The sequence below is a fragment of the Erigeron canadensis genome, chromosome 5 (genome assembly GCF_010389155.1).
Source record: "Erigeron canadensis isolate Cc75 chromosome 5, C_canadensis_v1, whole genome shotgun sequence".
NCBI lineage: Eukaryota > Viridiplantae > Streptophyta > Magnoliopsida > Asterales > Asteraceae > Erigeron > Erigeron canadensis.
Window position 1 is genome coordinate 40,288,476 of NC_057765.1, and position 25,577 is coordinate 40,314,052.

The following is a 25,577-nucleotide window of genomic DNA, read 5'->3' on the forward strand; positions in this document are numbered from 1 at the left end:
CTTATCACAACTTTTCAATAAATTAACGTTGTTTTTATACATTTTAACATGATAATATATTTTAAAGCTACCCAGATAGAATTCAGTTTATCTGTAAAGCGTTTATAAGTTAACCCGGGTTGATTAGCTAGTTTATATATTAAAGATAGTTGTAAAAAAAAATAAAAAATAGTGAGGATTAATTAGGAGGTAGCTTTAGGTTTAAAAAGGGATTAGGGGTGTCCCCAACCTACTCTTTTAATTATATTATTATAGATTATTTTTATTTATTTATTTATTTAAATTTCACTTTGAACCCTCCAACTTTTATGTTATATGAAAAATTACTTTGAAGTGAATATGTTTTTGGTAAAGTATCATTATTATTAATAGTTTAAAGTTGTATAAATATGAAAAATGTAGTGAGGGTTGAGATATAGTGTGGGTTGATGTATTAAAGTTATATGTCAAAAAATAAAGAAAAGAATTTGGGTAGTTTGAGTACCATTGCCACCAAATTGAGTAAGATTATTGTAGAATTTAGTAGTTTTGAGTTGAAAAGTTTTTATTGGATAAAAATGATGTGGTAATTTGAGTATAATTGGATACTTCGAGTATCACTCTTTCTCCCCTTATGGATGTAGCGTTTTGTCATAGATCAATTGGATCCAAATATTATGGGTCCCACATGTGAAGTTCTCTCTAGAGAAAATGTCACAACTGGTTTCTATGGTTAGTTATATTCACATTTCGCGCCATGTGTTTTTTCTGTTGCAAACAATCCTTTAGTATTTTATTTTCGTTGAAAATGGTCGTTGACATTAACTTTTGTTAGTTTAGCTGTTAGATCTCTCACGTTCATATCACATGAGGACATTTTAGTCCATTTCATAGTCTCAGGGACTACTAGTAATAAAAACATAACATATTTTAATTTATTCATGAAGATTTATATATAAGTAGGTATATGTATTCTTACCATATCTTTTAAGGGTCTTTACCATATCTCATATAACTATATCGATAACCATCGACATCACTCCTCTACATATTACCTTTCTATATCTCGATGTTATAACTTCTTACTAGAAAAATACCCGTGCGATGCGGGAGGTATGGCGATAACGACAACGGGCAACGGCAGCCACAAAAACAGTGGTAGTAACGATGTGGGTATTAATATAAAAACGATTTATGTAAAAGATAGTGATATAGTTATTTTAAAAGTTGGGAAATGTATGTTTACAATTTATTAAAGATATTATATATGGGGGAAGTGAGTATGAGGTTGTCCCCCATTTAAGCTTAGATGGGGAACCCCTCATATCTGGTTTTTATAATCATGAAAATCATGGGGACATGTATTTGTTTTAAATTCAAACAAATAATAAAATATTTGTATGTGAGGGGTTCCCCGTCTAAGCTCCTCATCTAAGCTTAGATGAGAAACAACCTCATACTCACTTTTCTCATTATATATATATATATATATATATATATATATCTTAGGGAAAATGTTTAAAACATTAAATTAATAAATTAAAAAAAAATTAGAGTATTTTGAAATTTTCAATTACTTAATTATAACAAATGTTTTATGATATAGTAGGGATAATATTGAATTATGATTTTCAAATCGTGCGCAATTTCACATGACCAAATGAATACAGAATTCGTTTTTACAATAAAAATGAATGTAACACTATATCCTTTTATAACAACGTTTATTCATAACAAAAACAATCCCCGAGCGCTAATCAAAACAATCCAGAAAATTAAACACTGAAAAATAACTATATCGTTGATAAATCCTCATCGGTCCCACACAATTTGAACGTACAACAATAACATCTTCAAGAAAACATGATGCATCAATGCAACTTCAAAACTTATGGTTAGGCTGCAATTGGCGTCTTTCGGTTTGGTGCAAACACGTACTTCACAAGTGATTCTTTGATCGATAAGAGCTCAGGAAACTCAGCTTTTAACTTGGTGGTATCTAGTTCATTGTTGCTTCTTGGTGCAATTATCACTTTTGCTTGTTCTTCAAGACTGAAGTTCTTCCATGTAAAGCTTGAGTCAATGTACTCACGGTACAGCTCCAAGACTTCATTGTGGCTAACACAACCAGGGTTAGTGAAATTGTAGATCCCGGTTAGGTTTCTCTTAGCCATTTCTACAGAGATTGGGAGAAGCTCGTCAAGAATGGTCATGGAGTTTGGGATGTTGACCACTTTCTCGTAGCGGCTGATTTTTGTGATGAAGTTTCGGGGGTTTGTAAGATCCGAAGAGATAGGCATCCTTACACGTAATGTGCAGACATTATCGTAGTTTTTGAGCAGTTCCTCTACCTGCAAGTCAAACAATGGCATCGTAAGGTCTGAGTGTCAAAGTGGCTTGATATTGCTTCGAAATGTACATCAAAATTGTAAAAATCTACTATTCTACCACATTTTTATCAGCAAATATCAGAAAATGCCTAAGCGACACAAAATCTTTACAATGATCATCACAAAAATGTTTACATAATGCTAAATATTCAGGAAATACAAAAACTTTGAAAGTTTGAATTAGTAGGTTCCTTAGAGTTAGTCTTTATTGAGCAAGATAAATTATAAATATCTATAGATCTTTTATTGTAGATCCAAATTGACTTCAAAGTAAGACCCAAAAATTGAAAGATGACAACATACACGTATATGTCAGTTTGTTTTTGTATTAATTCAACATTACGATCTCAAATCCACGACAAATGCATCATAAAAATTCCGCATCCGGCCATAGAAATGGTATTTCCCCAAAACTTCATGATTGCCTTAACTTCAGAAAGACAAAATATTGAAATAACGGTATCAAGTTTTACCTCTATTATAGCTTTCATCAATATTTAACAAGTTTGATTCATAGAGCATTTGTCGAAATAAAAGGCTGGCTATTGTCTAGTCTAGCTAACAAATGAACATGAACTAAGGAAATGCAAGGTGAAGACAACATAAGTTAGGAAACCTTGACTGTTGTATTCAAACTAAGAAAATATGAAATTGAAACATTAACTTAACAAAATTTCTTATTAGAATCTTACAGCAATTCTTTTCTTTGTTGAACTTTTTCATCTTAGGTGTACCAAATGCGTAAAGATCCAGATCACGTTTTAATAAGAATGTATAGGGGAGAAGAACCAGATTAAAACCAATGAAGCTTGGATTCTTCAACGTGAGTAATAAAATTGCCTATTTACCTCATAATTATTTACAAAAGCACAGGCTTATCAAAAGTAGAAACTTAAGTCACCGTATAAATCTTAAAGTCTGATTTAAGTCTAATATAAGATGGATCGATGGAATCATGCAGTAAATACTAAATCCTCCAAGAGAATGATTTTGAGGTTGAGGCTATCAATTTATGGGTCCCAAAAGGTCCATGAAACTGTCCTCTTCTACTTAAATGAGAATAATAATTTGTGAATTGTGACCCACGACATGTAAGTTTTAACTGATTCAACAGAGCTACTATACACAGTAGAAATGCTAGGCATCTACCTCAACATCCATTGTCATTAAACTTCAGTATGATTTTGAACATATATGTAATGAGTTCACATGATAACTTCATATTTCTCCATATTAATGTAAACTTGTTATACAAAAATGTGGTTTATCCAATACCTTGAATCCACCATAATTTTATCAACAACTCCACACACATATATTAAAAAAAAAAAACTTATCGCAAGGTTAGTTGCACGACTATACAACATTGGACAAAAGTTTAACAAAAATGAGATCTTGAACTTATTGTAAGTCCTCTTACAAACTTATTGTACTTTGATTGGTTTCAGTGTGAAATATAAGGCCATTAAAACTTATGCTTTGTTTAATATGGACATAAGATCTTAGATCCTCCAAAGCTCATCAAAAAAATGACACAAATATCATAAGAACACAAATCAACACAAGGTTCATCACTTCATTGCAAAAAACTTCAAAGTTGTTCTTAAGATTAATAACTTGAGGTAACTATCAACCTTTCATACATTAACATGGGCCCATGATATTAACAATTTATCATAAAGTATTATGAAAAGCTTAAATTTTTTTCATTAGAATGCACATCAAACCTTAGATCCACCAAACTATAATCAACAATTTCACACAAATACATCATAGAAACAAACAAATCAGCAAATGACAATAGTAAAAACTGACAAAATTAGGCACACATATCCATAAGATCATATCAAGATCTTTAGGATCCAATTCATTTTTTAAAAATATTTTCAAATTACACAAAATCATCAAATGGATCATCAAAACTATACTAAAATGATCATATACATTCTAAAAATCTTGAATCACACAAAATCATCAAAAGGGTCATCACAAAATCATTAATATATACTAAAAATCAACCAAATCTACAATCTTGAAAAGCAGCTGAGATTAAAATAAAGATAAGTAATAATGAAATATGGAAAAGAAAAACTTACCATAGCTTTAGTCTTGGAGTAAAAAGATCCAATAAAGTTGGGAATATCCTCTTCCTTAAACCCAAGACCCGACCCGAGAGGATGAGCATCATCATACTCAAAAATACACCCAGTAGCATAATTAATCAAAATCAAACCTTTTTCACGACAAACATCAGCAAGAGTCAATGTCCCAACAACATTAGTCCTAATGGTTTCAACTTTATGTGACTCACACCAGTCAACGTTTGGTCTGCCAGTCACACCAGCAGCGTTGAACACGTGAGTTGGGTTCACGGCAGCAAGGTCAGCGACCAGGGTGTCACGTGACTCTAGCCTGCCTGACCCATATGTGTATTTGATGTTTTGAGATTCACAGATTTTGCCAAGTAGACCCCCAATCCAACCGGTTCGACCGTAGATCAAGAAGTTTAAAGGGGCTGTGGTTGTTGTTTGTGAACCGTTGGATTGGGAAACCATTATTGTTTGAAAGAGAGATAGATATGAAAATATTGATATAGTGATATGGTGTGTGTGTTATATGTCTATGTTTGTGAGAGTTTATAGAAGTGTTTTGTGTGTGTGTGACGGTGGGGAGTTTGACGGAGATTCGCCAGCTGTAATTTTATTCTTATTGTTCGAGTTGTGTTAAAATGTAACAGTAACCATGTCCATTGTCGGTTTGTAATAAAATGTGGAATGCGAATTATACCATTTGGTTAGGGTTTATTTGACTAGAACCCCTCACATCTTAATTTTTTTAATTCAAAGACCAAATATTTATAAATATATTAAAAAATTAGTATGGAATGGGTTTTACACTCAAATGAGTGTCTAACAGCTACATATTTCATTTTCTTTTATATTATAGTTTAAATTGACATATTCTTTTATTATGATTACAGTCTAATTAATGATTTTTTTTGTATGGTTATTTTAAAGTGTTTTCTCAATTATGGCTAGATTTTCTATTTCTAAGACATTTTCCAATAAGACATCATGTCTCACGTCTCAGAGGACGTTCATGGCATTCTCATCTTCCAGACAACGATAAAAATAAATAGAGAACATGTGTGATAATTAAAAAGCATTCCGTGATGTTATTAAAAAGTAATCCGTATGTTTTTATTGTTTAAGAATGCAGTGGGAATGTGATACCACGATGTACACACGATTTTTTGATGATAGTAGTATAATATGCACAAAGATAAGTCCATCGTCAATTTGGATCACGGCATAAAATAAAAATATAATACTCTTATATAATAAAATATATAAGATCAATGTGAATCACGTATTGCTTATAATAAGACTGAAGAATTATTGTGTCGAAGTAAAGAAATAGTATTCCGGTTGCCAAGCGAAAGTAAACGACTTATCCATCATGAAATGATTCGAGTTTTAATTGTGGAGTAATTGAAATGTGGTTGCCGGGTGGGAACAAGCCATATTCTGTCACGTTTGAAAACTTATTATATGTTTAGATAGAATTCGTGACGTTCAACAAAATTAATATAATTAAATATGTTTAGTTTCGTCATCAAGAGACCATCTATTCATTCGTTGTACTTCTAGGCCCTATTCCCCCTAGAAGAAAAATGATTTCTTTACAATATTTGCTAAAACAGTTATTTTCCATATATAATAAATCTTTGATGTACCGTGTACGCGTACGTGAAAACATGACTAACATGTTGAGATGATAACTTTATAAGTAATGTAGTTTTAAGAGTATATATTAAATATGTAAATACAGTTTTTTTATTTATGTCGACTCGTATATTATAATAGAATCCAACGAGATCTAGATCATGAATCTGCCCCATTATTAAAAAATATATACGCCAACGTCTTCATGTCCAATACATTGTGTTAAAATATTTATATTAAAAACAAGGGAAAAGATCTCATGCACTAATTATTCAAAAATACATTGAATTGGTAGCTTCAAATCGTGAGATTTTCTTGAACAGGCATAAAACTGCCCACAATGCTGCCGCCCATATCTGGAAAATTTGGGCAGCCAGGGAGAGAGTTCACCTGACCCTTGCCATCGACTTCCACCGGATACTTAAGAAGATGAGCCGTCACGTCACTTGCTTCATCCGCCGCATACCGGTCCCAGTTTTGTTCTGCCAACAACCTCACCTTTCTTACACACTTGAGGCTATTGGGTTGCTCAAAACAGCTCTCTAGATTTCCAATGTGCTCTGCCCAAAGTGACATCCTGTATCCAAATACCTGCACAAAACCATTTCATTTTCGCTAATACATCAAAATGGTAAAGTTGGAAGAGTTGGCGAAAACATAGTTGAGCAGGCCAAAAGTTATCTGAAGTGTATATAAAATGAATCAAAACTCCAGAATTGCTTTTTAGAACCTTGGACTGTTATTATACAAGAATAGGAAATAATATTTATCTGGTATAAAAATCAATAAGAGTGGATAGATTAAGTGTTTGTCAGCCAACCCAACCCGACATGACTCGCCGATATTTGTTTCAAACCCAATCCTCCCAACCCGCCTCACTTCTAGATTTGTAGAATATGTAAGGGATCTCAGTTGTTTTATGAGTAACATACAGGGCTTACTTAAGTTCACACATATACATATAAACGCATGATAAGTTTACTGATATAAACATCTGTGTGCAATTCTATGACCTCTGAATTAACTAGTCACCTGTCCAGTTGGATTAAAACCCTTGCGAGCCCAAGTGTGATGAGGCTGATATGCACCCATAGCAATTTCAGTGTCTCTAGTGCCTTCCAGTGAACGTTGATTAATGTTTGCTGAACCCAAAAGCACAAACTCATCATCCACTATCATTCCTTTTGAATTCACATATATCATAAAACGCCCACTTTTTCTGCTTAGTGCCTATGCAATTCGAAAGATTGTATGTTAGATGATGACATGGTGAATCTTCGTACAAGGTCTTGTTTAAATTTTCTGCATCCACTGTATCAAAATTAGAAGAGGCAATATTGCATGAATTGGTCTTCAGCTTACACTTTATCTCTTAGCAGGTCACATAAAACTAAATTAGCTAAAAACACGCCTCAAATGGATTAAAAGTAGCAGTGTAGCACATAGAATGGTTGGTTTTAATGTATAAAATCTCCTAAAGTTAGAATATCATTGAAATAATATAATTTTCAAAATCGTACTTGAAATTTTATTTGTAAAAAGAATATTTTACACAAAAAGTGTTTCAGGCCAGCCACGGCCCATGCAAAAAGTTAACATGTTTGACTTGTTTCTTAGCCTGCCCGGCCTCCTCATTTTGTCTCCTACGATAAAAATGTCAAATGATTAAAACAAATAGAACCTTTCAGCTCTTCAGTGTAAAAAGAAAGGTAGGGATGTACTTGAGGCTTATTAGAGCCAGATGAGTCTTTCCCATTTAGAATCGGTGCTATGCCTCCAAGCGACTCACGAACACCAAGACAGAAAAAGTTCAAGTAGTCTTGAGGCTCAAATTTATTTTCAAGTCCTGCCTCTTCTAATGCCTTGTAAATGACTCCATACATCATTTGCATAGTTTGATGCTGCCAAAATAAATTAATTGAGATAGAAGTGATTATATAAATGAAATAATAATAACTGATGCTTCTTTCTCAAGGATTTAACCTGCCAATAGAGAATACGTTGAGTTGCAGAATTTGTAGGACAGCCCTCCGGCCACATTGGAATGACAATATATACAGCAAACCTCTCGTTGTTTCTGATTTTATTTGCAATTTTTAGAGCAAGTTCCATTGGTATTAAGTTATTAGCACCTGCAAAACAAGCAAAGTTCTTCATAAAAATTACCGGACAATCAAAATTTTGCTAGATGCATGCTACAAATTACTTATTTATATTTTTAGGTGCATCCTAAAAATATTTGTTTGAATGTCATCATTTACGCATCCTGTTGTTTACCAATGAGCATGTGAAGTGACTTGTACTCTCCACCTTGGAGGTTATATTTTGGTCAAATTACAAGGAAAAAGGTAAAACCTAATAGTTAAAATGTTAATGTATCTTACCTAATCCTCTGTGATCAGTCCAGTTATATGAAGAACCAAGAAAATATTCATTTTCAATATAAATGAAATGTTGAGCCGAACGAATTGCCTTCACATAAGCGGAATGTATACTCATGTCAATCAGCACATTCTTCCCACATACGAGGTTCTGTTACAAGGTAGCCTAAGTTAGAACTTAGAAGATATTATCGCAATCACTATAACAGTGGGGGATCAAGTTTTCTAACCTGGTGATGCACTACCAAAGGACGTTTTTATATATTTATATTTTTACGCTACAAAGTTTTCTAGAGGTTATGCAACTCAGGTATAGGGATCCATCGCCGACATAAAAAATATTTTTGTGGTTTTGTTAGGATTCTTATTATATGATTGTGAATTCAAACGTGATACATATACAGAAGCAGCCTAACATTGTTAGAAAGTATAGTTCAGATAAAAAAGGGACAAAACATGAAAATTGTGAACCTAAGTATCCCAATTAGAAAGTATAGTTCAGATAAAAAAAAAAGGGACAAAACATGAAAATTGTGAACCTAAGTATCCCAATTATTGCTCGCAACCATATTTTAATGCAGTCTAGATCCGGCCCAATATGGCAATATCTAACAACCAGAGTATAGCTATTGTTCACAAATGCAGATACTTAAAGCCAGAAAACAATACTGGTTTTGTTATCCATAATCTACTTGTACCAAAACAATAATTGATCCTATTCCACCTTTAGCATCTTGGTAAGTGGTGAATTTTAATCGAAAATATGACTATGAAATAGTAGATATTAAAGCCAAAAAATCACCTTACCTTGCTTGAAGCATCTTTTAAGTCTTTTGGGAAGCCTTTCACGGAGTTAGAATCAATGGAACGGAACACCTACAGGCGATATGGTGTAAGTTTAGGAAATATAACTAAATTCAGAAAGAAGTTGTACTGGGAACCTGCCCGATCTGTTTTTACCATCTACCCAACCTGCCCTGGCCCGCTCATTTTCCTGCCTTTTAACTAACAAACCTGAATATGCCAACCTTCAGGATCCTTTTCACTAGTGTAACGAGCATCAGTGATTCCTAAAATGTCAGGAATTTTGTCTAGCTTAAGTAATACATCATCAGAAAATTTCTTAATTTTTGAAAGACCACGAGGCTTAGAAGCTCTCAACCACCGCTCCTCAAAGTTCTTGAGTACATCATAAGCCGCCGGACCTTCAATTCGACAGTGCAGATCATGCCATGGTTCTCTTGGACAACCAACAGTTGACCCCTGGTTAAGTGAGAAGTCAATATGCAACAAAAGAAAAAAATTGTGATCAGAAGTTAAAGAGTGAAAGAAATAACTTCCTTATAAAGCACTTAACTTAACGTAAAGCATACTTTGACACGAAAAATGTAGAGTATGTATTATTAAAGTACAAGTTGTTTACTGTATAGTTAGGATTGTGATAATCATCTTTGTGTAGCGTCCGTAATGTGTTGAAAAGAGAATGTTCTGGAGTATCATATCTTCCCGTGCATAAATCAAGACCACCAATGAATGCCATTATCCTTCTTTTGATACCAGCACTAGCATCCACTATAATGCTTTTCTGATTATGGGTAAAGATTGCTTCAGCATCCTGCAAATCGACAATACCAAATTCGGTCACCCACAAAGATTTTCCTACTCAAAACATATCGTGCATATTTCATATAGTCCTTTAACATTTAACAAATTTCACTCAAATTGTACATAAAGGCAACCATTGTCTTCCCTGACACCATTGACAGTTAGTATAAGTAGCTACTTGAAATACAGATCATATAGAGGCGAGCTGGTTAATCAAGTAGAGTATGCCGGTACAAGGTACGGGTGGATCAACAAGCAAATTCTATTACTGGTCAGGTTGACTCTCAAAATATATTTTGTTTCCTCTTTATGATACTGTTTAACTAATGTACTAAATACGATTAGAAGAACTTTCCTACTAGTAGAATATGCTAATCTTTAATAGCAACTGAAGATATGTGGGTGACATTTGACACGTTCGACAAAAATGATAGTTCATTTTAGCAGATTTTTTTCATTTTACCTTTTAACCGGTTGGATATAAAATATAGGGCCAAGTGCGCCGGTATACAGTTAACTAATCCCAAAAAGTTATCGTGTGCACGAACTTTAGGTTTATTTTATTGTATTCAGGAAACTTAAAAAGATGGTTATAGTAAACATAGAACCGGTTTCCTACTTATGAGCACCGGTTACCTCTCCACCATAAGCATCTCAACCCATCTATCTCTTTTTTTCTTTGTCTAACAAACCAACCCCCTTTTCTTTCTTTTTCTTTTTCTTTTTATTGCTAATTGATTAGTGGGTATGTGTTTTGATGTATATTTACCAAAGAAAAATGATTGAGACGATGGTGGGTCTAGACCTGAACGATGATGATGAATCAATGATGTTGTTTGTCTAGGGATGGGGTGGCTGGAAGTGGTGGTGATGGTGGTGATGAGAAGTGACGGCGGCAGAGGAGCGATAACAGGGACAATCAATTAGCACCGCCATCTGCTGCTATTGCGATAAACTAGGAACCAACTACTCTTGATCATCATAAATCAATATCCAACTACCACCGCCATCTGCTGCTATTGCTATTTCTCGATCATCAAATCCAAACAACTAATTTCGAGATGTTGTTAGATAAACCGGTATGATTTATGATCCCGTACAGTATTTGGTTGTTGTTGTTGGTTGTTGTTGAAGATGATAAGCACCAGCGCTGAAGATGATTGGATTTGCAGGTGTCGGAACAAATCTCGTCGGAAATCTTGGCTAGAAAAAATGAAACACAACCAAAACTCACATAATCGATACGGGAAGGTTGAATCAGCTCTATACGGGATAAATGTATATGTATACCATTGTATGTAGTGAATCTGCCTTTTTTCCAAAAAAAAACCCGACGGATTTTCCGATGGGAAGGTTGAATCTGCTTGTAGTTTGTGGTTGAATCTGCTTGTGGGTACAGTTTTTTCATATACACAAACATTGTATGTAAATCATTATTTTTATTGTGTGCATAAACTAATCCCAAAAGGTTATTGTGTGCATGCCACGTAAGCAGTCAACGTGAAAGTGGTGACCGGTTAACTTCTTACCCGTTAACTTTTGTTTACTATGGGACTCTTGAACAAGTTTCCTGAATACAATAAAACAAACCTAAAGTTCGTGCACACAATAACTTTTTGGGATTAGTTAACTGCATTCCGGCGCACTTAGCCCTAAAATATAACCTAAATTGACACATTCTTTTGTTAAATGGGTCGAATTCGTCTCCTCTACCTATACATTAGTGTTATCTGCATAATGAGAGTAAAAAAACCATTAAAGTAAATAGAATTGTAATCCAACCTTCTTGCCCTTCCCTACTGAACGAGGACAAAGTAATACTTGAACTGAAGAATTCTTGAAAAAAGCTCGGGTTTCTTCATCATGAGTATGCATTACCCCTTCCTACATATTGCAGGAAAATCTATTAGAATCAAATATACGAAGATACTACTTGAAATATTGTTCCCATTATTATTATATATACTTACCGTCTTATACCCAAAAATGCTCTTAGAAGTAGGATCATCCCACAAAAGAAGCAAAACTCTTACACCTTCTTCTGACTTACTTTTGAGAAGGTCTCCCAAAATACTATCTCTTGCGTTCATACCATAACGAACAAGCTGGACTTTATGGTAAATTGACCACCCTGTAATGTAAATCAAACGACGAGCCTGTCTTATGGCATCACAGATATCACGCCAACAATCTTTTTGTATATACTTCATTCCTCGGTCAAGCTTCAAACTTGGAATACTACCATCAACATGAGCATCTTGATAAAGGGTAACTTTCCCACCTCTTCTAAGAGGAAAATAAGTCCCTGGAACACCTTTAACTTCTGGATCACATCCCACACCTTCACGATAAATAGCCATTTTCTCCACAGGTGTGTACTGAATCGATAAAGATAACACAGCTCCAAGTTTACACACTTGACCACTTGCATTTAAAATCGGAAAAGTACCTTCAACAACCGAATCACAAACCAATAAATCAGCAGGAACCCCAACAGCTCCTATAAGTTTAGAACCAACGACATTATTATCTTTAACTACAAAAATAACTTCAGAAGCATAATGAGCCACGTTAACATATATACGCTGATTCCAAACAGGGTTCTCATTATTATTCACAACAAATGTTCTTCCAATCACCGCATCAGATAAAGAAATCGTCACATAAGGATCACTCGTCCCCAAAAGCGGCTTAAATTTCTCATTAAAAGACCCCATGTTTGGTAAATTCTTGGCTTCTTTAACACACACATCAAGATTTCCGTGTAGCAATATCGCCTTAAGAGATGCATTTGGTTTTCTGAATGGAACAACTAGTACACCTTGAGAATGTTGTGATCCTTCATCAGTTGGATCAACCATATCAAACCAAATATTACCTTTTCTTGTATATATAAACTTTTTTTATTTTTTATCGGTTGTATAGCAAGTTTACATGATAAAGCTCAAAACTTTATAGAGTTCATTCAGGCATTTTATCAAACAATTTGTGGGTATGAAAATTTTTATGGAATATTTAAGTGTATACATATAGATCATATATATGTAAGGGTGGGGGGAAGGTGCCAATGATTGGAATCTTTGGTTGACTTGAAGTGGTGTTTCTTGATTCCTTCGTCTGAGGAACAGCATTGCAAATTGGAGATCACTATGGACATGATGACGGCAAGGAAAGTTTTTTTATATCTAGTTTGACATTTGGCGCCAATAGAAGAAAAAAAAATTACTCCTGTTATTTATTTATTTATTCTATTTAACTACATTGTAAAGCTTGTTCTTAATGGAAAAAAAAAAAAAAACACTGCAAACAGAAGTAATTAGATTTTTAAATGTTGCTAATCCAAAATTTAATATTTTCTACTACTAAAAAAAGTTTATAAACAAATAAACTTTTTAAAAAGTTTATTAAAATTTCTTTTATAATGATGGGATTATTAACTACGGATGTAAACAACTATGCTAAAATGTTTTGTAAAGATCTCGTAAAATGTCTTTGTAATGTAATGAACTTTCGAATTCTGGTTATTGGATGTACCCGAGTATATGTGGCAACCATATAAGCTGACACGTGTAAGTTTTTTAATAAGTCAGGTACATCAATAATCAAGATTTGAAAGTTCATGACATAACATTGACATTTTACAAGATCTTTACATAACATAGACATTTTAGTATAGCTAGTTACTTCCATAGATAATAATCTCTATAATGATTTGTTATGAGTTATTTAAAAGTGGTTCACTAATTAAGTAGATTTTATATAACCAGTATTCGTAGAATTGTGATATGTCTATTTATATATACATTCCCATATTGATTCTAAGTCGTTTTAAGCTTAATTATGTGCAAATTACATATATATTCGATGCTTTGATGGTATTGTTAGTGAATTCAGGCTTAGAACAGGTACAATGGTTAGAAATGGCATTTGGAAGGTCAAAAGATGCATTAAGATGGTTCTTGGACGAGTTGGAGTGAAGATTGAATGAAAAATACAAGTTTTGTGAGTTTCGAAGCTTTATGCGGCGCATAGAAGTGGTATGCGGCGCATGGAAATATGTAATTTTGATCAGAAAATTTGGCAAAAGTTCCTGTGCGGGGCATAAAAATGGCATGCGGTGCATAACGGGCAATTACTGTTCATAAGTGAAGTTTATGCGGTGCACAACTCTTTTGTGCGGTGCATATCGGGTGCCCAAATTATGGAAACTCTAGTTTATGTGGTGCATAAACTAGGTTGGCAGATTTTTTTTTGTTTTTACACTATAAATACAAGACCAAAACCCTACCATTCGATATACAATCACCTCTAGTCGATTTTAGGGTTCTTTGGGGCAATACTCAGCAGCTTTTTCGTCCATCAAGGTCCAAGGGTTGTTCATGAGCTTCAAGGCATTCGGTTATCGATCTTCTTAGCGTTTACTTGTTTTCTACACATTGGTACAATATGTTCTCTTATACTTTTACTCTTTGTGTTTTGTTTATGATTATGAGTAGCTAAATAATTCGTCATCCACTGAGATGAAGTGATACATTGACTATGGTTGCATAATCTTTTGAATTCAAGTTGATTTGATTTAACGTTATGTCGTAATCTTAACTTATTAATTCTTTGTTATTTAACTCTTAATTGCGGATAGTTTTTGCATGATCTTAGTGGTAACTAGGCTGTGTAAAAGTTATTTTGATTGCTTGGTTAGAAGCGATTGTTTCTATGACGGGTACGGTAAAAAGTAATTAATAGTTAATAAGAGTTAACGGGTTAATGGTTGGGTACAATCAATAGACACAATTGTTATCTAAATAACCAAAACAATTAGTTGACTAGGAAAGTTATGAAATGCTTCTTGGGGTACCGTTCTTAGTAATGAAACTAGTTAATTAAGGGAATTGAATAAAGTAACGAACTTGACGGGTACAGGGTGAGTCTTTGTTTAGTTCTCGGTTATTAATCAACATATTCGAATTAGTTCTTCATTTAAGTGCAACCTAAATAATGTGTGTCATGGAGTCGAAGTGAATGATCTTTTAATTCTATTTGATATACAACAATTCTCTTTTCGATAAATTCTTTAAAATTTCTAACTCTTTTAATCAACTAACGTTTTAATATAAAAACCAAGATGACGTAGTGTCTTTAAAAAACCAAACTCTTTTTAACTACTTAAAACTCGCTAGCTCTTTGTAGTCTCCGTGGAACGAACCTTTACTTGCTTTAATCTATATTGCATACGAACGGGTCCATTGCCCGATTGTGTGTGGTATTTGATTCGGAGTATTTTTAAGGAATTTAATTTAACTAGATTTTCACACATCAAATTGTATCATAGATATCTCACCTCATGTCAAAAGAATATTTCAATATGTGATGTCGTGATAACATGTGATCGACTTGCATACATGTGATCATAGCAATATTCGTGCACATGTGACTAAAAATCCAAATCTCCACATAATTGTATAACGGATGATAATCCATGCCTCCACACAATTATAAATTTCAAAATTACACATAAGTTGTTCGGAAAACAATCAAAAAACAATTTTCATGTAAAAAATAATCATCGATTAGGCTTGATTTGAAAAGTTTTCAAAGGTTCTCGCAAAAAAAAAGTTCTCAAAATAACTTTACCCATTATGATATTATTAAAAATATAAACATATCTACTATATGGTTCTACAGTTATTATATAATATTATAATATCGTTATATAATAAATTTTTATTGAAAATTAATGAAAATGATGAAGCAGAAATTAATAAATTTTTGAAAAAATAAAAATAAAATTAATTTGTTAATTTGTTATTGTAGGTAATCAGGTCAACATTTGATCAACCATGTAAAAATTAGAAAAGTACGTGGGTGATGTATATTATTAATTTAGTTCAATGGACAACCATGTAAATAGAGATTAACCTATTATAGCAGGTCACTCGTCAACCATGTAAAAAATTAAAAAATATATGAGTAATACATATCAATAATCCAGTTCAATGGGCAAACATGTAAATTGTGAAAAAGTACGTTCTGTTCCTCCAATGACATCCCATATTTTAAACATAGATTTTAAATACTCCGTATTAAATCAAAAAGAAAGACATTTTAAATTTAACAACCCAGTTGAAATAATATATACAGATTTATATACCATTATACTACTTCTCAATTGTGTCCGTACGAACCATTTACCAGTTCATCGGCGTTCCAGACACCAATTTCCGGCGGTAAATATACTCATATATTATATATTTCTCTATATATATCTGTATTCATATCTATATGTATCCAAAATTGGCTTCTTTTTCTCATCAATTTTTGAATATTATTATCTTTTATTGCAGATAGCAATGAGTAGCAGCGTTAAAAAATCGTCTGTGCAAAAACCTAAACCTAATAAAAAAAATAATTCCGATAAAAATAGTAAATTAGGGTTTAATAATGAACATAAATCAAACACTTATTGTGGTGATGATGACTGCCTTTATTGTAGGGAAAAACATTTAGAAAAAATGTTATTAATAAAATTAGATATAGTATATAATTTAGCATTCGATAAGCTTATCGGTTTAGGTTACGATAAAGATGCTGTTATGAAAGGTATATTAAGGTGTGGATTTTGTAATGGTAAAATGGATGCTGTAAGTAATATAGTTAGTAATGTTGTCGGTTATTTTGATAAGTCGGTGAAAGGCGGGAAGGATACGAAGCAAGTTTTTGATAATTTGTCGATGTTGTTGAGTTTTTCGGTTGCGTTTTTAGTGTGTATGGTTAGACGAGAGAAAGAGGAGATGAGTAAAGAGGAGGCTATGTGGCGTTTGGTTATGTGTGATCTTCATGTTGATAGTGCTAGGGATATGAATGTCGGTGATGAGGTTAGGGTTACGGATGCGGAGGTTAGTGAGGATGGTATGAGTGGGGTGAGTCCTGATTCGTGTAGGTTTAGTAGTGGTTGGGGGTTTGGGAAAATTATGGTGGATGAGTTTCATGTAAAGCGTCCTGTATCGCGTGCTGAGTTTGAAAAGATTTTGGGAGTAGATCGTAAGGGTTCAAATGATTTGGTGATTTATTCCAATGAGAAGTTGATAAGTAGAATTAATGGAACGTTTGCTGAAGAGGATAGAGCGAAAATAAAAAAGAGGCAGGCCGATTCGGATGGTGGTTCGGGAGCTGTGTGTAATGGAGGTCAGTTGAGTGTAGTTGAAACAGAGGGTGTGGATTCTTGTGCTTCTGATTTATTCAATGAAATTATGGAAAAAATGAGTGTGAAAAATAACGAAGGAATTGACACGATTTTGAAGCAGTTTTATGATCTGACGATTGAAGGAGATAAAGAATCTGCTGATATGGACCAAAAAGATGAGATGCTTTTAAGTTTAGTTAATGAAATTGTGGCTCTTGAGGGTCAAGTAAAGGAAAGGAGGGAGTGGGCCCATCAGAAGGCTATGCAAGCAGCTAGAAAGCTAGCTCATGATCTCGCCGAGTTAAAGATGTTAAGGATGGAAAGGGAGGAAAATCAGAAAGTTAATCAGGAGAAGCCAACTGTCGATGATTCCACTATGAAGAGGCTTTCAGAGATGGAGAACTCGTTGAGGAAAGTGAGTGGTCAAATGGGGCGTGGAAATTTAATAGTTAGACGTCTTGAAGTAGAGAACGCGGAGATCAGAGCAGAAACGGAGGCTTCAAAGTTAAGTGCCTCCGAGTCCATGACTTTGTGCTTGTCTGTTGCTAAGAGAGAGAAGAAGTATCTCAAAAAGGTTTTGGCTTGGGAGAAACAGAGGGCCAAGCTGCAGGAGGATATTACAGCTGAGAAACAGAAACTCATAGAGTTGCAGGAAGAAAGGATCCAAGTTGAAGCTGCTACCAAGACCGCCGAGGTATGATCTCTTTATTTGTTTAATGTCATTAGATGTAGAATGCTAATAAATGCTTATTATCCTTTTCCAGAATATATTCCATTTATTTGGTTACTATAATTGAATGCAACATGCTAACAAATTATTCTTTTGTGAACTTCACTTCCTTATTATGATTGTCTCTTTATTATTGAGATATGTTATCATTAGTACCTAATATATCATCTTAAAGGAGTTGTGATCACCTAATATTGGTATCACGTCCAGACGTTCTCTTTGATCGACAGAAACTGATAAGTCCTCCTAAAAGAATAGCCTAAAAGTCTTCCGAATCACAAGATGATGACTTGTGGAATAATCAAGGGATAAGATTAGGAAAGAGATTTAGTGAATCCACGTGTCATCATGATATCATGTTGTGGTTTTTGGAGGATTTTTAGACTAATCTTTAGGATGATATATCATTTCCCTTGTTCGACTGTCTTCCTACTCTTCTTTTTTTTCCTCTTAGAGTTTCTTAGCTTCAACAGCCTACAGAAGAATCTTGAGTCTCTCTTTTCAAGTTGCATTACACGTGAATTCAATCTTCTCTTTACCCATTTCCTTTTTTATACGTAAAAATAGTTAATGCTTGCCCAAACAGAAGCATGGTAAATGAGATAACTTTTCCCTCCTTTTTGTTAATCATTACTCCAGTCTGATAATTAGATTATCACAAATCACATGGTGATAACTGATGAGGGCGGTTACAATGGACTAATGGAGGCCAAAAAGGGCACCGAGTAAATAGGCAGTCATAGTAATGATAATAGTAGTATCCACAATAAAAGTTTGAGCAATGGACTAATGCAACCAAATTGTTCTATTGTTTCTTTGTCCTGAACCGCTCTTTGGATTCCTTCAGTTTTTGTAATAAGAACTTTATAGATATTAGATTATATGCTTTTAGAGTCACATACAGCTCGTTAAGCCGGTATTAGAGAAGGTTTATACGGAACTTCTGGATGACTTATTTTGTTGTGCATAATTTGTGATGGCTATGGTTATATCATCACCAAGATCCAAACATGCTGCAAGGATTGATACATTCTACTGTCGGATGCTTGTTTGAAGTCACACGAGAGCGAGTCACATTATCCAAACACACAAATGATGTGAGAAGGCATGCTGGGCATTTGTGCCAATTCCAACCAACTAAACGCATCTAGTGTTTTTGAGGTTTTCAAGTATAGAAAACATTACTAGATCAAAAATTAAAACAATCAGAATGATTGTTTTTAGGATAATTAAAGCAATTTTGGCTATTCAGCAGTTTTTGGCAATATCTGGCTGTTTATGGCAATTGTCCATGTTAGGTGTGTAAGAGGAGGGGACATTCATATACTTCGGGGGAGGGAAGAAGGCGACGAGGCACATTCCTTTTAGAGCTTTATAACTCTACAATGGAGGAGGTGTAAATGCTTTATAAAATAGTATAATTGTATAAATAGTTGATTTGGTGAACTTGAAAGATTTAGTGATAATGATAACGAAGAATGAAGTGGGAAAGTTAGTTAACTGTTACTATCCTATTTTGAAAGTGGCCTACTATTTTGGGATGGGGAGAGTACACTGGTAAGTCAAGAATACCTATACTTGGGTGTAACACATGAATAGCTGGTTTAATTAAAAGAACTTAAATATGGCCGCAAATTCTGATCAATTTTTAAGCGCTGATATTCTAATTTTTACCGTTTTGACCCGTTAGCATTGAAATATACATGAGTGAAATTTGATACCTCTAGAAATTACCAACATTAACACCAAACCCACCATTGTTCCTTTTACCCATAGTAAAATGCAATATATTCCTTTTGGTTTATTTATAAACTTCTTTTTTTTTGATTAACCGCATCTAGTGATGGGTTTGATGTTTTAAATATTACAAGGACAACTAAAAACAACATTAGCTTTTTGAATAACAGTCAACAAACTTATGTAAAAATAGTTTGGTTATTGCTTCATAAAAGGTCATTGGAGAAAAAGGAATCATTGGAAAAGCTTCCATAAGTAAGATGAAGTGGATGTGTTTCTAACACGTGACCTAAAGAACTGGAGTCTGTCACTCGTTCAACCAAGCTATCCCTGTTTGGTGGTCTTACTTATCCACAAAATTATCGTAAAGTCAACTATGGAAGGCGCCTCTGTGACTAAGAGACATAAAATGATGTAGTTAATGTTATAACTGAACTTAGATTTTGTTTTTATACATATGCAAGTATTAATATATACTCTAATATTAATTATTTAATATGATATAGTTCATCTTTTCTTCCAAATATGGTTAAACTGAGAAGACTTGTTGTACAAAGATTTTAATGCTTGGGGGTTCTATGGTAAGTTACTTGGTTTATCAATATATTGACCAACAAGACCTGTAGATACATTTTCTTAATTACTTACACCCGCCTCTTATTTTCCCTTGTTCTTTTTATAAAAAAATCTTATGTGGTGTGTTAGCCCCTACTCGGGCACATACCCACACGTCCAAAGTTGTAGTTTTGATCATTAGTATGAATCCATGTTGCTTGCAGCTTCTGCTTAAAGCTGTAAAGTTACACGCTTGATAAGAAAGTCTCCTAGTGTTAGCAGATAAATGCTTCTAGTGCGCCTCAAGTCACCTCACTCCTAAACAAGCCCATATACTTGTTTTTAACAACAATTTGCTTGATTAACATGTAACTTGTATGCAAAGCATTGATGGCTAACAAAAGTTTTTGTATTAATATGGCAACTTCCAACAATCACAACTCAGAAAATAGTTTTGTAGTGTTAAAAGAGCTGGGAGTCTTTATCCTACTTTGTTTAAGATACTTATCCTAGTTAGTGTTTAATACATACCTGTTTATATCACCAAGTTTGGAGGTTCCTGATGTACATATAAGGAGTTTTTTCTGCATAATAATTAATAATGGCATAGACTTTTCCATGGATATTAGTTGTACATATTTTAATATAACCCTCTTATTCGCTCTAAAACCCTAGCCTTCAATAAGACAACAAGGACATCCTAGCCTCAGCCGTGAAGTGCAAAGCTCTAAACTTTGATTAATTTCTTGATTCATTCTGGTTTACGCCTTATGATTTTATATTCAACTCATTAATACTGTTTGTTTCGTTCTCACACAGAAATTCTTTTGTAAAACCTTGTTTGGTTTTGTTTTTGTCAATGTGGTTGATCAAGAAAGAAATGATGTTGGTATCTCTGGTATGAATCTGCAATAAGAACTTGTTAAAATTTCCATATGCCCCCAATGACAAACTTGGACTCGGTCGTTTACTGTTACTTTCTATTAATTATAAAGACGGTCTGAGGCTAACTGATTAATAATAAGCTTTGAAAAATTGTCCATTTGGTCAAATTGCGTCTAATCAATGCACCATTTGCAGAAAGCATCTATTTGCTAGTGTTTTCTGTTTTGTTATGTTCTGTTTCTGAGAGGTAGTTTTTTTCTGGAACAAGAAAATAATAGTCTCTCGAGTAGATTTTGTGAATACCGAGTATTTACTTTGAGTTCTATATTGAGTTCTTATCTATATTGATTGTGGTTCAATTATTAATTACTTGGATTATAAATTAGTCCACTATTACTTTGACGATGTTTGTATGTCATAATGTATTTTGCAAAACAGGCCCAATGGAGGGAAGAACGGAGAGCTAAAGAGAGTGCTTTAGCACAAGTAGAAGTAGAAAGACGCCGGAAAGAAGAAACTGATGCAACTAATAAAAGAAAGAATGAGAGTTTATGCTCAAAAATCAAATTAGACTTCCAACGTTACAAAGACGACCTCCAACGACTCGAACAAGAACTGTCATGCATCAGGACATCTACCAACCCGGATCAGCAGTTAACCAATTCATATGGGTTCCACCTTCAAGACGGAACTATAGCTAACATGCTTTCTGAATTGGATGATGTTGATGAAACAGAAGCTATTGATCGTGCATGCATAATTTGTCAAAGACATGAAGTTTCTGTAGTTCTCTTACCATGTGCACATCAAGTTCTTTGCATTAGCTGCAATGTTGAGTATAGAAGGGCAATCTGTCCAATTTGCAGCACCTCAATAGAACAGAGGATTCGTGTTTTTGGGGCGAGCTCCTAGTCTTGGGTTGTAGTTTACAGGTATCTGCTAAAGTTGTTTTCTAAAATAGATGTTTCTTTATGATGTTATGAACCACAGTAGGTACTTTGTTGTAGTGTTGTGAACTAAAGTAGGTATCCTTTTGTGTTGCAATGAACCATTTTGATCGAGCTGTGTCAATGTCAACTTAGCACAATAGGCTGGCATTTTCATGACTAAAGAAAAAAAAGGGTTTTGATATGTTAATACCCTTCTGTCTCCGTACTAGGTTTTAAACTGTAACCCAGTTTCTATTAGTAGTGTTTTAGATATATTGGCACAAGTATGTTTACTAATTTTGTACTTAAAGAGAGATCATAGTGATGCCTTTGAAAAAAAATATAGTATTTCACAGTAGATTGCTTCCATGAAAGCTTATAAAAGCAGACATCATATCCACTCCTGGTAACAATCGATAATAGTGATCGTTACTCAGGGACTCTTTTTGTATTCTACTATAAAGCATTACACAATAATAAGAAAAAAATGAAGACAGAAAACACAACCCCCTTAAACGTATTAGGAACACAGTAACCCCAATCTTTGTGTGCCTTTCGAGAACTAAAGGCTCAACTACCTCCGTAAAACTCATATGGAAATTGATCTTCGTTTCCAAAAAATCCTGTTAAGTTTTCATTTACTGAATATGGCGACATGTAGCCAAATCGATTTGGGTCATCAACTAGTTCAACTTCCTCTGTAAAATTCGAGTATGATGAACTTGGTGAGATTTCAACCTGGTGATATGGTTGCCATGGACTCATTGGATTTGAAATGTCCTCTGTGATATACCCAAACGGCCCTTCTAATCCTCTCGATTGTTCCTGCATTGTCATTAAAATCATGTTGAAACCTGCCCTTGTGCATAGCTTAAATGTAGGTTTGTTATTGAGCTAGAAGTGGCAATCTTGACCCATCCATTTACGGACAGGGCAATTTTAAAGGTGGCATTTCTCAACCCTTACAACTTCGACCCGTTACCCAACCCGTATAATTTGGTTAATCCCTAGGATATGGATTGTAAAAAAAACATACCTTTGAAGAATCAAGAATTAAATCAGGTGAGACCCAAAAGCTCGAAGAATTGGTACGGCCAACAGAGGAAGTTGGTTCATTTTCTGAAGTAGACGTTTTCTCATAAGAGGCAAGAGGACTGGATAAATTACTCTCATTACCCATTCGGGTGCTTGTTTGAAGAACCAACGAGTCATTGACAACTCCATTACTACTACTTCCGGGCTCCTTAGTTTTTGGGCCACTAGTCACATAGCTGGTTTTTGACTCGTTCCTTTTCATCACACGACACAAAGCAAACTGTCCCTGTGAAAGCATGGATGCAACTCATTATTAAACTCTGCTACACTACTATATCGTTAAAGAAAATTGTTAACGGAAGGAATTTAGATGCATGTTTCCTAAAATATATACCTGAAAACTTGGTGTCCCTCTTGAAACATCGTCACATAGGCGGTACTCATGCATCACCCAATCAGTGCGATCACCTAATGGTGCTCTGCCACGATAAAAGACAAGAGTCTTACGATACCCTGCCAGAGAAGATTGGCATGTCACTTTTCGGTCTTTTCCTGTGGCTTTCCAGTAACCGGCTTTTGTTGCTCTATTTGTTCGCGACCCATTTGGGTATTTGCGATCACGTGGAACAAAAAAGAACCACTCCATATCGCGCTTTGGAAGGAAAGATTTATCTGTAATTAACACACCAATTAGAAAGCATACCATCATAAAAGCACTTCATTATTGCTTTAGAGATAAAAAGAAAGATTCTATAACAAGATCATTTTCTGAAAAGTTTCATGATCTCAATTATCTATCTTTACAGAAAAAGAATAAAGTGCCACTAAAGCTTCACAATCAAACAATTCTACTAATTAGCATGAACTAGTTTTTCATTAAACCATCAAAGCTTTCAAATTTATATCAAAAAATGAAGCTCACCAGGCAATTCCCATGGATCAAATTTGTACAATTCAATAACCGGAATCACTTCAAGTTCGAATTGAAGTCCTTCAACTTTCCTTTTAAGGTAATATCCAATCAATTCTTCATCCGTTGGATGAAAGCGAAACCCTGGTGGCAGTGAAGATCCTCCCATAATCTCCTACTAGAATTTAGAGAATTTACAAAGAAAATATAGAACCAAAAAAAAGGCCAAAAGTAACTTAGAACAATACAATGTCAGAGTTTTCGGTTAAGTACTCGTATTATAACTATTGAAAATTTGAAAAATCCAGAAATAGAAGCTTTTCTCAATACATAATTTACTTTCAAGAGTTGCAACTAAGTTCCATAGAATGCTTCCATTGTTCAACAAGATCATTTTCTTTTAGAAACTTCAATGGATTCTTAACAATCAAAACCTTCCCAAATTGTTAAAAGTATATATATATTTGTTACAAGTTATGGAAAAAAATATCGAATCTTTGAAATACCCACAAGTAAAATGATCAAGAAAATATGTGAGAATTATAATTGATAGGGGGGAAGAGGGGAGGTGTAAGAGTTGGAGTGGAGATGGGTTTTATACAAGATTTTGGGGGCAAAAAGTCTTTAAAAGTATATATCTATCTTATAATATTTTATAATATATATACTCTACAATAATAGTAATAGTATGTTATATAGAAATATAAAATATATTAAAAATGAAAGGAACAAAAACACCGAAAGTGGGATAGGTATGTTTGAAGCTAAAATGAAATTCCACAAAAAAGGCCATAAGTTCACACCTAAACGGCTATTCGCGCCAAAAAAGCTATACATTGTGACCGTTGAATTTGCATTACAACTTTTAATGCGTATCATACTAGTTATCTTAGCAGATATCTCGTTTTGTCATCTTAGAATTGTTGTGTAAATGTATAGCTCCCTTCATGTCTTGAAAATTATCTTCCAACAAAAACAAGTTGAACTAAAATAGATGCATCTAAATGGCACTTAAGATATGCTACATTATCTTAACCAAGACTGGCGTTGTCATAGAATGGGATCCCGAGAAAAAATCTCACAGACATGTCATTATGTCATTTCTAAGGATTAAACTCATGGAAAAATCTCACAAACATCCTAATTGCCTCAATTTGGAGCACTTAACTCGTTATATTAGACGTTGATATTCCCTCAATACTAATTGCGATTATAATAGAACCAAATATAGAAACGAAAAACTCTAAAGTGGTCGAATTAATAAAATCTACAAAGAGTTATATACTAGTGTTCTACACATTTATTATAAAAATTCGTAAGTTTTGATTTTTAAACTTCCACAGATATAAAAGTTTAAATGTTGTGAAACAAATTATAAACTCTAAACAAAAGTTCCAATTAACTTCCAGTTCTAACAATCGACTCCAACTCGAATTCACGGTCAAGTCAATAACTCAAGGTAATGTTGTCTAAAAACTACTGTATAAAAGTGTGTGAACAAAATACACATCAGCTTGAGTCAGACAAAATCACTAT

General features: G+C 34.0%; 4 protein-coding genes across 4 annotated transcripts; 1 reads left to right on the forward strand and 3 right to left on the reverse strand.

The window, feature by feature from the left end:
• Positions 1 to 1,640: 1,640 nt before the first annotated feature.
• LOC122600769 (bifunctional dTDP-4-dehydrorhamnose 3,5-epimerase/dTDP-4-dehydrorhamnose reductase) lies at positions 1,641 to 4,994 on the reverse strand. The gene is made up of 2 exons (XM_043773527.1): positions 4,466 to 4,994; positions 1,641 to 2,330 (listed from the first exon to the last, which is right to left on the reverse strand). Exons 1-2 carry the CDS (start codon positions 4,922 to 4,924, stop codon positions 1,875 to 1,877), a joined length of 915 nt encoding a protein of 304 aa, XP_043629462.1. The 5' UTR covers positions 4,925 to 4,994; the 3' UTR covers positions 1,641 to 1,874.
• A 1,276-nt stretch (positions 4,995 to 6,270) lies between these two features.
• On the reverse strand, positions 6,271 to 12,941 carry LOC122601804 (phospholipase D beta 1-like). Its single transcript, XM_043774539.1, has 10 exons — positions 12,051 to 12,941; positions 11,863 to 11,964; positions 9,899 to 10,090; positions 9,490 to 9,738; positions 9,283 to 9,351; positions 8,479 to 8,626; positions 8,078 to 8,226; positions 7,816 to 7,995; positions 7,127 to 7,324; positions 6,271 to 6,685 (listed from the first exon to the last, which is right to left on the reverse strand). The coding sequence occupies exons 1-10, from the start codon at positions 12,939 to 12,941 to the stop codon at positions 6,392 to 6,394; spliced, it is 2,472 nt and encodes an 823-aa protein (XP_043630474.1). The 3' UTR covers positions 6,271 to 6,391.
• Positions 12,942 to 16,149: 3,208 nt separating this feature from the next.
• On the forward strand, positions 16,150 to 22,228 carry LOC122599143 (MND1-interacting protein 1-like). Its single transcript, XM_043771600.1, has 3 exons — positions 16,150 to 16,304; positions 16,422 to 17,954; positions 21,606 to 22,228. The coding sequence occupies exons 2-3, from the start codon at positions 16,428 to 16,430 to the stop codon at positions 22,077 to 22,079; spliced, it is 2,001 nt and encodes a 666-aa protein (XP_043627535.1). The 5' UTR covers positions 16,150 to 16,304; positions 16,422 to 16,427; the 3' UTR covers positions 22,080 to 22,228.
• A 200-nt stretch (positions 22,229 to 22,428) lies between these two features.
• LOC122599144 (NAC domain-containing protein 71-like) lies at positions 22,429 to 24,548 on the reverse strand. The gene is made up of 4 exons (XM_043771601.1): positions 24,054 to 24,548; positions 23,526 to 23,803; positions 23,133 to 23,417; positions 22,429 to 22,921 (listed from the first exon to the last, which is right to left on the reverse strand). Exons 1-4 carry the CDS (start codon positions 24,208 to 24,210, stop codon positions 22,667 to 22,669), a joined length of 975 nt encoding a protein of 324 aa, XP_043627536.1. The 5' UTR covers positions 24,211 to 24,548; the 3' UTR covers positions 22,429 to 22,666.
• Between the last annotated feature and the right edge of the window lie 1,029 nt (positions 24,549 to 25,577).